Below are 14,736 nucleotides of genomic sequence, written 5' to 3'. Positions count from 1 at the left end.
ATACAAATGTGAAGAACCCATATCCAGAGAATTTAAGATGCACAGAAAATAATACAATGAATTTCAGACTGTCTGAATTGAGGTACAGGGTCAAAGAGAATATGAGGGGAACAAAAGATGGATGCGGATGCTGAAAGACGTCAGGGAGAGGAAGAGAAGAAACTGGAATGAGGGACAATTGCTTAGCTTCATCAACCAAATGAGATCAACAGAGCCAAATGCATAATATACATTAATATCATCACCTATGCCTTTGATTTTCTTTGCAGTAGCAGTTTTTTCCCATCCCATTCATAATATGCCAACCTTTTTTCCTATCAATTTGGGATCAGAACTTTAAAAGCAGCCCCACTACCATGTAAATTAGGATGCTGGACCCCTGTCAGTAAACAAAATATAGCTGGTTGAAATTTGACACTGAGGCCAGTATGCAACTAGAACCAACTGAAGTGCCTCCTCAAAGTAATAGATAGCCAGTCTCATTCTTGATAAAGAAACTTCCCTATCTGAATCACTTGATCTGATGGCCTTAATTTTGTCACTCTGCACCTCAAGCCATTCAGTCTTTCACTTACTCATGATCTTCCTTCTCCAAGTGAATGTAATAGCACACAGGGAATGGCACATATTGGCACATTGACTCCTTAACATGTCTCACTGTTGACTGTATCAGTTGTTTCATGCTTCACAATTACCATGTGACTCTATGATTAGTAGATGAGACACATTCAGCTAATCATAGTAAATGTAGAAAGGAAAATTGGTAAATTATCTCCGCTGAGCATAATTACATTACACTATGCAGACAACTCAGATATAACACTTGTCCCTTCAATTAATGCTAATTATATCATGATTTTTATTTGGCTCGGTCATTGGTTTGGTTTTTCATGTGGTCATTGCAGTATACTTGTGGGGACTGGGATTTCACATAACTGTTGCAGTGGTATGTGGTCTCAAGGGCATTTTCATGCTATGGTAATTGGTCATATTCCTATGAACCCACACACCAGGCCCTTTTTTATTTTAATTATTTATTTATTTTTGGGGGGTGGGGGTTCATTTTATCCTGTCAGCCAGTTTCCTATGATACCCTGTTTTTCCTTCTTCAGTTATGTAGTGTACTGGTTCCATTTATGTTTCCATATTTCACATTAAGTATGGCACTTCCATTCCTGTTTGCTTTGCTGATTGTCTCCACCTATAATTTTTCTCCCAAATAAATATCAGTTTGTAGTTTTAAGTGATAATGATGTGGAAGTTAAATGTACAGTGTTGGTATATAAATATCATGGACTTTTGTAGTTCAGTACTGCAATGAGAATTCCAGTATATTGCACAGGTGGTGTCAAAATTGTGATATAATTTTGTACAAGCTTAAGATTTCTTATAAATAAGAAGCTTATTTTTCTTGAAAAAGGAATTTCAGTTTGCCCACAAATACTATTTGACACATATGGCACCTACAGTTCACTTGTACAAAAAGCAATTAATTCATTTGCAGTTGTGGTGAAGAAGAAGCATTCACTCTAGATATAACTAGATTTTCAGCATATCCTATTAGCATTATACCTACATTTGTATGCTTAGTAATATATGTGTATACACTGCTGGAAAAAAATTGCAGTACCAGAAAATACTTAATGTGAAGTAATGAAATTTTGGGAATATATTTGTCTAGGTAACAGTTTTAAGTGATTAACATTGCATGTTCACAGGTCAATCTGAGCATGAGATAAGCCACTGTAAATGTTAAATGGTGGTACAACAATACCCGGTGTAACTGCCAGAATGTTGAATGCAAGGATGAAAATATGCATGCGTTGGGCTGTACAGGTGCCAGATATCTGTCAGCGGGATTGAGCTCCGTGTCTGTTGCACTTAATCGGTCAATACATGGATGATTATCACTTTTTGTGGATGATGCTGTAGTTGTCATCTGATGATGTCCCATATGTACTCAATAGCTGACAGATTTGTTGATCGAGCAGGGCAAGGTAACATGTTGGTATTTTGTAGAGCATGCTGGGTTACAACAGTGGTATGTGGGTGAGCGATAACCTCTTGGAAAACATCTCCCCAGGAATGTTGTTCATAAATGGCAGTACAAGAGGTTGAATCACCTCAGTGACATACAGTTTTGCTGTCAGGGTGCATGGGATAACCATGAGAGTGATCCTGCTGTCATACATAATTACATCCCGGACCGTAACTCGAGGTGTAGGTCCAGTGTGTCTAGCTCACAGATAGGTGGATTGTAGGCCCCTGACTGGCCACCTCCTGACAGATGCATAGCCATCAATGGCACCAAGGCAGAAACAGCTTTCATCAGAAAACACAACACACCTTGTTGCATCACTGTGGTGTGAACTGCTGCACAAATTGCTGCTGCAGATGCAGTATGACCTGCCAGAGCCGTACGCCAAACACAACGGTCTTCCCTCTCAGTAGTGCCATCCAGAGCCTGGTCTTCTTGTGACTGGACATTCTCATGACCACTGCTGCCAGCAATCATGTACAGTATGAGAATGAGATTTTCACTCTGCAGCGGAGTGTGCGCTGAAATGAAACTTCCTGGCAGATTAAAACTGTGTGCCCAACCGAGACTCGAACTCGGGACCTTTGCCTTTTGTGGGCAAGTGCTCTACCAACTGAGCTACCGAAGCACGACTCACGCCCAGTCTCACAGCTTTACTTCTGCCAGTATCTCGTCTCCTACCTTCCAAACTAGCCCAGTTGGTAGAGCACTTGCCCGCGAAAGGCAAAGGTCCCGAGTTCGAGTCTCAATCATGTACAGTGGCAACATTCCTGACGAGTCTTTCTGCAGTATCACAGAAGGAACATCCAGCTTCTCACAGCCCTATAACACAATCACCTTGAAACTCAGTGAGGAGTCAATAAATGTGTATTTGTCACTTTAAAATCATTCTTGGCTAACATCAACCCACCATGTCCAATCTCAAAGATAACTAATACTAACAACCAATACAGAGTGTATTTAAAGCAAAAATGATTTGCATCCTCATAGAGGCATTACTAGCACAAGTCTTACATGACTGGTGTGAAATTGGAATAGATGTCATCTTTCAGATTTAGAAACATGCCTACCAACTTTCTTTTATGTCATACAACTCCTTCTTGATGTTGCTGTTTTTTTGCCATCAGTGCACTTCTGTTAGATTTCTTTCTGCACAAGTTTTCAATTACTAATTACCAATTGTCAGGTCACACAACATAATAAAAAAATATTTGACATTTTTCAATGTATATATTGCCTCCTTATCTATCCACTGGACACATTCTGTTTCCATGTTTGTTGTATCTTGTATGCCCTGTATTTGATTTTACACTAATTCTGCTGCACATTTTGTAAGAAAAAGATCCCTAATGTGGAGAATGTTCAAGGGTCATAACAAGGAGATGAAGATGGAAGACTGAACCCAGAAGGAAGAGAAATAGGGAAGAAGAATGATGATATGATTAATAAGTTTATAATTAATGACTTTTGTCCACCCCCGGTAGCTGAGTGGTCAGCGCGACAAACTGTCAATCCTAAGGGCCCGGGTTCGATTCCCAGCTGGGTCGGAGATTTTCTCCGCTCAGGGACTGGGTGTTGTGTTGGCCTAATCATCATCATTTCATCCCCATCGACGCGCAAGTCGCCGAAGTGACGTCAAATCGAAAGACTTGCACCAGGCGAGCGGTCTACCCAACAGGAGGCCCTCCTCACACGCCATTATTATTATTAATGACTTTTGAGTTTTATTGATGTGTTGCATACGCTAACGTAACTGTCACAACTAGATTTTTGAAAACAAAACAGGCAGATACTCTTTGTAGGGATACCCTTAACAGATAAAGGCCCATGCTGATTCAGTTCAGATAGTGTCTACATGATTTTTTACACTCATAATTTCTCTAGCTTTTTCTTTCAAACTTTTTGATTTTGGCAGAATCTTGTGCATAAATTTTATCTGTGAAGTTCTCTCTCTCTCTCTCTCTCTCTCTCTCTGTGTGTGTGTGTGTGTGTGTGTGTGTATACAATATACAAATTTTAGTATACTTCTCAATACACTGTATTAAGTATTATGTTATCAGATAACTACAACTGTGTAAAAAAATTCTCAAATTCAAAAGAATAATAATTACATTATGGAACGCAGTTTTTGTACAAAATTATCATTTAGAAAGTTCTAGAAAGAGAGTATGGAACATCAAAATCAAGACATTATTGACATAATAAACATACACATCAATAGTAATGTATAATATAATGTGCTAAATAAAGTTATATAAGAAAAATAACTTTAGAGTTGAAACATTCATAAATGTTAGTAACCAAAATAAGTATGTAATTTAATAGAAATTTGCATAATTCAAAAGTAATCGTTAATCATGAACATTTTATGAAATTTTGCATAAAAAAGAAAGTGAATAAGGAAACAAATAAAGTAATATGTTTACATCTTTCAATTTCTTGAGGGGGGGGGGGGGGGCACTCGGAGGTGGGGGGCAGGCGCCACAGCCTTGATAAATTTGAGAAAGATAATAGTCCATCACACTGTATTTTAAAATTATACTTTACTAAGCACTACTAGCGCTCATATTCAAGTGCTTGTGTAGCATATGTGGATACGCCATCATCAAAGTGCATGATCTCATAGTGTGTCTCAAAAAAACCACACCTACACACTCCTATTTATGGGGACCTTGTATGAGTGTATGGGTGTGGTTTGTAGAGACACATTGTAAAATCATGCACTTTGATGACTGTACAATGCATTATCACTCATGGCATGCAGTTTTTATTTGACAAGAATGACACAGCCACATCTGTCATAGATGCGCTTGAAGAAGAGCCATGGTTAAAACTGATAGTGCTTAGCAATGCACTAGTTAAAAAAAAAGCCTGGTGGAACAAAGTCTTTCTTCAGGTTTACTTCTTTACTCTAAAATTTACTGTAAGAATCAATTTTTTGTGAAAATATAATTTCTCATTATAACTTCAAAAATTTTGAGTTCTAATAATGTAATTAATATAAAATATTGTTATATATCTAAAAACAAAGATTCTGTAACTTACCAAATGAAAGTGTTGGTATGTTGATAGAGACAATAACAAACACAAATACACACACATACACACAAATTTCAAGCTTACGCAAGCTATGGTTGCCTCATCAGGAAAGAGGTAAGGAGAGGGAAAGACAAAAGGATGTGGGTTTTAAGGGAGAGGGTAAGGAGTCATCCCAATCCCGGGAGCAGAAAGACTTACCTTGGGGGGAAAAAGGGACAGGTATACACTCGCACACACACACATATCCATCCGCACATATACAGACGCCACAATATTGTTACATATTTATATAAATGCTGGTGCAGGGCCAAATAAATTAGTGACCAGTACTTAGTTAATCACTTATGACAGCTGTTGCTGGCCAGTCACAATTAGAAAAAGCTACAAGTACATAATAGGGTTGTTAAGCAGATATATATAAGGGATTACTAAAGTTGGAATAATAATTAATCAACATGAATATAATTTTTAAAATTTTGACTAGCTCAGTGTTTCATTCTGTGATTTTGAAAATATTATTTGGAACTAAAAAAAAAAAAAATTAAATTAAAAAAAAATTAAAAAATCCTCAATGACAATTGTATTTCATCAGATAAGTAAATTTTTTAAATAATAATTTCACATATTCTTCTTGTTGTAACATTAACTGCTTACCAGAAAAATCATTTTACAATAATTATTTACAATGGTCACATTATTGCACTGAATCTGGACAGAAGTCACACGACATTACTACTCACATTATTTGAAATGATTAGTAACATATACATCAGTTAATTCTACTAAGCAATTCTCCGTTGGAGCAGACAGAGTTGACCACTGGCTAATCCTTTAAGCTCATCTTAAACTGAACTTCATTAGCATTTAATTTTTTTATGGCTGCTGGAAAGTTATTGAAAATGTGTCTCCCGAACACTGGACACTTTTCTGGACTGAAGTAAGTGACTTTAAATCTTTATATAGGTTATTCTCATTTTTAGTACTGATTCCAAGAACTGAGCTGTTGGCTTGAAAAAGTGATGTATTTTTCATGACAAATTTCATTAAGCAATAAAAGATATTGGGAAGCAGTAGTTAGAGAAATTTTGGTCTTATGTCAAAGTGGTAGGTGGATCAAAACACAATGTCCAGTCACTCTGTGATCAAAATGGTACTGAAACAGAGGATGACAGACTACAGGCCGAAATACTAAATGTCTTTTTCCAAAGCTGTTTCACAGAGGAAGACTGCACTGTAGTTGCTTCTCTAGATTGTTGCACAGATGACAGAATGGTAGATATCGAAATAGATGACAGAGGGATAGAGCAACAATTAAAATCGCTCAAAAGAGGAAAGGCCGGTAGACCTGATGAGATACCAGATCGATTTTTCACAGAGTATGCGAAGGAACTTGCCCCCCTCCTTACAGCGGTGCACCGTAGGGCTCTAGAAGAGTGTAGCATTCCAAAGGATTGGAAAAGGGCACAGGTCATCCCCGTTTTCAAGAAGGGACATCGAACAGATGTGCAGAACTATAGACCTATATCTCTAACGTCGATCAGTTGTAGAATTTTGGAACATGTATTATGTTCGAGTATAATGACTTTTCTGGAGACCAGAAATCTACTCTGTAGGAATCAGCATGGGTTTCAAAAAAGACGATTGTGTGAAACCCAGCTCGCACTATTCGTCCACGAGACTCAGAGGGCCATAGACACGGGTTCCCAGGTAGATGCCGTGTTTCTTGACTTCTGCAAGGCATTCGATACAGTTCCCCACAGTCGTTTAATGAACAAAGTAAGAACATATGGACTATCAGACCAATTGTGTGATTTGATTGAAGAGTTCCTAGATAACAGAATGCAGCATGTCATTCTCAATGGAGAGAAGTCTTCCAAAGTAAGAGTGATTTCAGGTGTGCTGCAGGGGACTGTCGTAGGACCATTGCTATTCACAATATACATAAATGACCTTGTGGATGACATCGGAAGTTCACTGAGGCTTTTTGCGGATGATGCTGTGGTGTATCAAGAGGTTGTAACAATGGAAAATTGTACTGAAATGCAGGAGGAGCTGCAGTGAATTGAAGCACGGTGCAGGGAATGGCAATTGAATCTCAATGTAGACAAGTGTAATGTGCTGTGAATACATAGAAAGAAAGACCCCTTATTATTTAGCTACAATATAGCAGGTCAGCAACTGGAAGCAGTTAATTCCATAAATTATTTGGGAGTACGCATTAGGAGTGATTTAAAATGGAATGATCATATAAAGTTGATCGTTGGTAAAGCAGATGCCAGACTGAAATTCATTGGAAGAATCCAAAGGAAATGCAATCCGAAAACAAAGGAAGTAGATTACAGTACGCTTGTTCTCCCACTGCTTGAATACTGCTCAGCAGTGTGGGATCTGTACCAGATAGGGTTGATAGAAGAGATAGAGAAGATCCAATGGAGAGCAGCGCGCTTCGTTACAGGATCATTTAGTAATCGCGAAAGCATTATGGAGATGATAGATAAACTCCAGTGGAGGACTCTGCAGGAGAGACGCTCAGTAGCTCGGTGCAGGCTTTTGTTGAAGTTTCGAGAACATACCTTCACTGAGGAGTCAAGCAGTATATTGCTCCCTCCTACATATATCTCATGAAGAAACCATGAGGATAAAATCAGACAGATTAGAACCAACACAGAGGCATACTGACAATCCTTCTTTCCACGAACAATACGAGTCTGGAATAGAAGGGAGAACCTATAGAGGTACTCAAGATACCCTCCGCCACACACCATCAGGTGGCTTGCGGAGTATGGGTGTAGATGTAGAGTCCATAATTCCATAAACAGGTCTCTGCAGCGTGTTCCTGAGTTCACAACCCCAGATAATTCTTATTACACAATTTTGAACTCAGAAAACTCTACATTTGCTTGATGACTTACCGTAAAAATTAATACTGTTTGACGTTATGGAATGAAAGTAAGCATAGTAAACGAGGTTTTTTAAAATTTTTATATTACCTGTGTCAGACAACATTCACATTGCAAACAGAGATTTGTTTAGGAACTTCAGCAGTTCTGTGGAATGTTTCACCAAGTTGAACTTATTACACATCTGTAATCCCAAGAATTTAACACTGTCAACAACTTCTATCTTTTTGTCACCATATTTTAGGCATATACTGGCTAGAAACCCCTTAAAAGATCTAAACTGTGTGTAGTGTGTTTTCTCAAAGTTTAGACACAAACAACTGGGTTGGAACCGTTTACTAATGCCTATGAAAATTTCATTAACTGATTTTTCTAAGACTATATTTGATTTGCTACTTATTGCAATGTTTGTATAATTTGCAAACAAAACAAACTTGGCATATGGTAATGTTACAGATGAAAGTTCATTGATATACAGAAGAAAAAGTAAAGGCTCTAAGATGTAACACTATGGGACACATCATGCAATTAGTCCCTACTTGGATCATGTCTGATAGCTTAATATATGTCTCTCTTCTAATGACCCCCTTTGTTTCCTGCCAGAGAAAAAGGATTTGAACCATTTTACAGAATTTCCTGTTACACCATAATATTCTAATTTATTTAAAAGAACATTGTGATTTACAAAGTCAAATGCCTTTGACAGATCAGAAAATATACCAGTAGCCTGCAATTTGTTGCTTAATGAATTAAATACTTTGTCACTGTATGTGCATGTAGCCTTCTCAATATCAGAATCCTGAACTGTGACTTTGACAATATGTTATTTTGTTGTCAGATGGTTAAAGAGCCAATAGTATATTACCCATTCTATTTTTTTTTTTTTTTTTTTTTTTTTTTTTTTTTTTTTTTTGAGAATCTTGGCAAAATTGAAATTGGGCACATACTTGATGGTATACCTATACCTCCTTTCTTAACTTCAGCACATTTCAACCATTCAAGAAATGTTCCACTGATAAATTGATGGTCACCATATGATTTATTATATTGTTAAATGCAGAATGACACTCTTTAATTAACTTTGTTGATATTTTATCATACTCACTAGAATATTTTGATTTTAAAGTTTTTTTTGGTGGAAATTGCTTACTGTTCCTCATGAGAGTCATACTCATATCAGTGAAGCTGTTTTTGTGACTGGTCTGTGATATTTCATGGTAGCAGCTACCGAACATAACAACTCTATCTTTTCTGTAACACTTATGAAATGCTTGTTAAAAAGTTTTACAACAGTGCATACATCTGTAACTAATATATCATTTACTCTTAATACTATCTGCTCCTCTTCAACAATTATTAACAATATCACATACTCTGACACACTGACAATGCCAATTGTATGGAAAACATATTGAAAGGCAAATAAAGATTCTATTCTATTCTTAGTAATCTTTGACTTCTGCACCTCTTCAGTGAAAAGAGTAAACACTACAGTGTATTACTATTTATTTATTTGCTATAAGAGTTTAGAAGTTATCTTATTAAATTTAGTATGTCTGGATTTACTCGTTAGTGATACTTTTAACTTTTTAACTTGGAAACATATGTATGTTTAAATTTTTTACTTAGTCAATATTTTGCGAACATGAAAAGACTTAGGCAATATTTCCACTTAGTGCCATGAAATGCAGCTCTCTTTAAAGATGGACAAATTTATGAGATAATGCATATTAGAAGGAGAAGGAACCAATAGCGTCTAATAACAACATTAGTGGTAAACATCTCGAATATCTATTTAAGGTTGATACTGAGAAGTGATATGAAATCAGTAATTTTGATGACAAATGGCAGATTTAGATGAAGGAAGGGTTATCAGAAAGTGGAGTGCACCTTAAACAAAATTGCATACAAGATGATAGGGCAACCAATTCTAGAATATTGTTCCAGTGTTTAGAGTCCTTATCATGAAGACATGACAACAGACTTTGACCATATTCAGAGATACACTGCCAGGATAATAACAGCAAGATACAGCCCATATGAAAGTGTATCAGAACTGCTCAGTGAAATTAAATTAATGTCCTATGGAAAAAGATGACATTGCTACAAAACCTGTTTAGTAAATTTATTGAACCCGTATTCAAAAAAGACTGTGAGGCTATTACACTGCCATCATTGTATATCTCATATAGGGATCATGCAAGCTAGATAAGAGAGACTGTGATGTGCATAGAGGCTTATCCTTACTTCACTCAGTAAGTGAATGTAATGGGACATAATCTACAACAGTTTACAAAGTAGTCTCTGCCAAGCACTATACAGTTACTTATGGAATATATATGCAGATTTATAACTTTAGTACAAACACCCTTAGGCTCTGGGGATGGACATTAGATTTAAATGCTTATGAATTTTTCTCTTATGTTCCGCATTCTTCAGGATCTCCAAACTATGGGTCTACATAGAGAACAGTGTATTTAATTTGATCTAATCCAAACAACTAGATTTGTCTACAATATGAGTCTGCATTTCTTATGATTTTATCAGTTTTTCAAAATACTTATATTTGTAGGTGAGAAAGAATTCAGCCATTTACAATACGGATATCTAGAAAAGAACTGTCCCAATTCACATAATGTTTGTGCTTATCATCAAGAAACAGAATAAACTGTTGCAGTAACCTAAATTTTTAGAGTGTAACTTTGTAAAATTCTTCTTTTTGAAAGTCAGGTCAAGATGGCATCAAATTTATACTGATTGAACATATTATAATTGAATGAAACGCCTTGAACTATATAAAGTGTGAAATCTGCTGTTAAAAATCCAAGAATGTAAAATTATATGGAGATCAGAGAATCAGATCAATTTTATTGCTAGTGCTTTATCATTTCTGGTTCCAACGACAAAACATATATTCTGATACAAAAGCGTATGATCAGTACTTTGTGTGTGTTTTCTTGAAGCATAACGTATGCTAGATGCCATACTGGACCATAAAAGCAAGGAGCATAATACTGGCTATGTTTAATCCACATATTCCTAACAAAATGTAAGCACAAAGTTCTATGAGGTATGCCATCTTGATGTAGTGTTTTGAGCAAGTATTTTGACAGTGCAACTTTACCATCATCATCACATGGTACTTGATATATTGTGAGGTCAGGGATGCCACTGCTCATTTTAAATGCACTAATTACATAATCCTTTCACCTTTCTGTGACATATCACTGTGTGCAATCCATTCACAAGTGCTTCTGGTTCATATAACCTGCTGAAAGTGACATTTGATCCACATTGGTAACCTGGTGTTAAGATGGATAAACGGGAATAGGTTCCCTTGCTTCAGGACTCAATTGAACATGTCACCATTCTTTCACTGATTTTAGCAAAACATCCCAGATCTTACTGAAAGAAGGTTTTTTGCTAATCTGATCTCAGTTGCCTCACTTATGACACTGTCACAGAACCTTGACACTTGTCAAGGAGATCTGTTGGACTAAGGTCTATGGAGTGCCTAAGCCCTGACCATTGTTGAAAAACAGGTGATTTGCTTGGCTGCACCAAATGTTTGTGAAGTTTATTCTGCTGGCATCAGATCTTCACTGTTCTAATAGTTTCATTACATCATACATCAGCCAAACTATTAAAACAGTGCATGTCTGATGCCAGGACAATACTGTTTACAAATGGCAGTGGTAAAATGTGAGAGTTTATAAAATATAACCAACATTTCTGCATTAAATAAGTTACACAGTTCTCTGACCTTGAGTATTATACATTTTAAGCTGATGCCATAAGTAACAAAGGTAAACAGTTTCTAAATTAACCCTTTTCCCAGTAAATAATAGTATTTACAATAGTAAATATCTTACCTTGCGAGGATCTTTTGTCATCTCTTTCACTGTTAAGTTCTGAAGTTCTTTTAAACGATACATTCTCTTTATTGCCAAATGTCGTTCCTCATCTAAACTTAGTTTCTTACTTGGATGTTGAAACACTGGATCCTCTTCAAACAATTTCCATATTTTCATCTGTTTTTTTCCAGAGAAACAATTAATACATGACAGTATGCAGACATTTACATTGTCTTGATGTATACATTTGTAGCTATTTAAGTTTTTATTTGATATGCATAACATAAATTCATGACTACTGCATTGTTCATTATATTCGGGAAGATGGAGGATCAAATTCCAATTCACCCACCTAGAATTAGATTTTCCATCAGTTCCCTAAATATGTTAAATGTAGGTAATACTCCATTAAAAAGAATATGGCTGAACATCCCACAATCTAGGCTTGTTCTCCATCTCTAATGACATAGATGGGATGTTAAACCCTAACCTTTCTTCTTTTCCTTCATTAGTTCCTAACTGTTTTCCTTAGTGCTACAAATTGCTCACATCAAAGTGGTGCTCAGTGAAACAAAAGAAATATTATATGCATGTGGTGTCTGTTCTTTAGAACATGTCCAAAATAACAGACAATACATGTTGTATATTGAGGTGAGGACGGCCAGTGATTTCTTCAGTGCAGATGCACACTAGGTGCGAATTCTTACAGATGGGAGTCAGCAAAACAACACTAGTGATTAGGATAATGGACAAGAGGCACTACATTTGTAATGTGTGGCTAAGCTGAGAATGTGGGTCTGGCAGGAGGTGTCCCAGGGTAGTCCGTGAATTTTCAGTGACCTTTATATCCAGATGGCAATGTAGTCAGTACACATGCCTCTTAAGCAGAAGATCTGTGTTTGTCTCCTGATCTGGCACAAATTTTCAACTTTCCCCTTTGATTTAAATCAATGTCCACTCACAGCCAATGACTGTAACTCCTTTTTGTCTTAAAAGAAAGACTATAGTTCCACACAGAAGCACAAATGTTGTGAGCTGCCTCTAGAAGCCTTTACATCTCTAATAAACTAAAAAGTAAGAACAGATTGACAGACTTATTGTTTCTCCATTTAACTCTTCATACCCTCACATCTGCACAAATAATGGCATATCTACAACTACAATGCATCAAATAACATTTGACAAAACACAAATGGTTAACAATTTCCTGGTAAAAAATTAATGTGAGTGTAATCAAAAATGATAAAGACTTATTTAGCAATCTAATTATCAAAAGTGGTATCCCAGCTCACAAATATTACCTTGTATTTCAACATTTCAGGATCTTCTAAGAGTAGCTTCAGAGATTTCCAGTCAAAAGAAGCTTTTCTACGATATTTGTCAAGAGGGCTGGGCAGGAAATCAGGCAACAGTTCTGATCCCATTCTTTCTTAGACAAAATTCTGAAAAATGCAAATCAAAGGTTATTTAAAAATAGTCATATCCAACTTACCTCAAATGGGGTACTAGGTCTGGATACTTCAAAATCTGCACACAAACTGAACAATAACTATACCAACCAATGACAGAAGTACAGTTACCATGAGATTGGGGTTGCTGTTATAGAGCACAGGATTCATCAGTTTTGTAACTTAAGATGATTTTTCATTCTATTTATTAACTCATATACCTGTCACCTGTCACTCTATCCCTCCTTCTCCCCCACCCCATCCCCTCACACCTCTCTCTCTTTCTCAGACATCTTCTCAAAGTACATTCCTTCAAGTTATGTGAACTGGCGCACCATCATAAACTGCTTTCTTTATAGGCTCCACAATGATATACTTACATGGGAAAGATCACAAAATGATACCTACAGATTTTTTAACATAAAAAAAGGAAACCACATGGTTTGTAAAGACGGGGGAGTATGTTTTAGATATCCTGTGGGCAGCATTTTATTTTTAAGTTATTTTAAAATCTGGATTTGCTATCTATAAGGCCAGCAACTGAAAATCAACGCAACGGGTTAGCGATATCTGGTTGCAAACTGGCTTGCAATGTAGCTCCGCACGCGGTGCAACTCTGCAATGAGAAACTGCAGTTGACATTTGCGAGCGTGGAGGAGAAGAAGTATTGTTTGTTGTGCCTGAGCATCTTTTGATTACACAGGACATGTCAAATACAAATTCGAGCATAGAAGAAGATGTGATCCTCTATTATTATTACTTACAAATGAAAAAAAGAAGGAAATTCTCGATTCATCCATATGTACATATGTACACAGAAGCATAAACTGCAGGCTGTTTGTAGCAGCAAAGGATCTGCAACAAACAGATTCATAATTCGTTGTTTTTTATAGAATGAGTAAACATAACTACAGTGATTTGGTGCATCTGATTTCACCCACCATAACACAGTGAAATATGAAAATGAGTGAATGTGTCAGTGCAGAAGAATGGATATTAATCACATTGAAGTAAGAGAGTTCTGACTTTTTTATATACAAATAATACATCAAAAGTACATACTGATTACTGTGTTTCAGAAGTAGCTTTCTTAACTTTCAAGCTGCACTGTCAGAATCTTCCATTGATTGTCAACCAACTGTTAGGTGAACTACCTTGTAAAACTGACAGGTGGCACTATTGTCTTGGTTACTGTTCTCTGTATCTTCACCTGATTCAATAGTGACATTCCTTGATTGGGATCCCAACAACTGCATAACAGCTATTGGGACAAACAGTGGTGGAGTAGGCATCTGCTTCATGATTTCGTCGATTAGCTGTAATACTCTATGCTTGAGTATTTTTATTTGTTGCTCATTCATTTCATCCAGCTCAGACAACAAGCTAAGAAGAAACAGTTTCCTATCTTCTCTCCTCGGGTTGTGGGGCTTACACTACTGTGAGTCAATGTTGGCCTT

At 36.6% G+C, this 14,736-nt stretch overlaps 1 protein-coding gene across 1 annotated transcript in view; it reads right to left on the bottom strand.

The window, feature by feature from the left end:
• Positions 1–13,273, bottom strand: part of LOC126263677 (peroxisomal acyl-coenzyme A oxidase 3-like) — a 173,848-nt gene extending 160,575 nt beyond the window's left edge. Inside the window, exons 1-2 of the mRNA XM_049960792.1 lie at positions 13,133–13,273; positions 11,850–12,008 (exon numbers count right to left, since the gene is read on the bottom strand). Of these exons, the coding sequence (XP_049816749.1) occupies positions 11,850–12,008; positions 13,133–13,255 (282 nt within the window). The 5' untranslated portion in view covers positions 13,256–13,273. The remainder of the gene's footprint in view (positions 1–11,849; positions 12,009–13,132) is intronic.
• Between the last annotated feature and the right edge of the window lie 1,463 nt (positions 13,274–14,736).

Source organism: Schistocerca nitens, chromosome 6, assembly GCF_023898315.1.
Source record: "Schistocerca nitens isolate TAMUIC-IGC-003100 chromosome 6, iqSchNite1.1, whole genome shotgun sequence".
In the NCBI taxonomy this organism is placed as follows: domain Eukaryota; kingdom Metazoa; phylum Arthropoda; class Insecta; order Orthoptera; family Acrididae; genus Schistocerca; species Schistocerca nitens.
The sequence above is the reverse complement of the archived record's forward strand: the minus strand, read 5'-3'. Positions and strand labels throughout refer to the sequence as shown.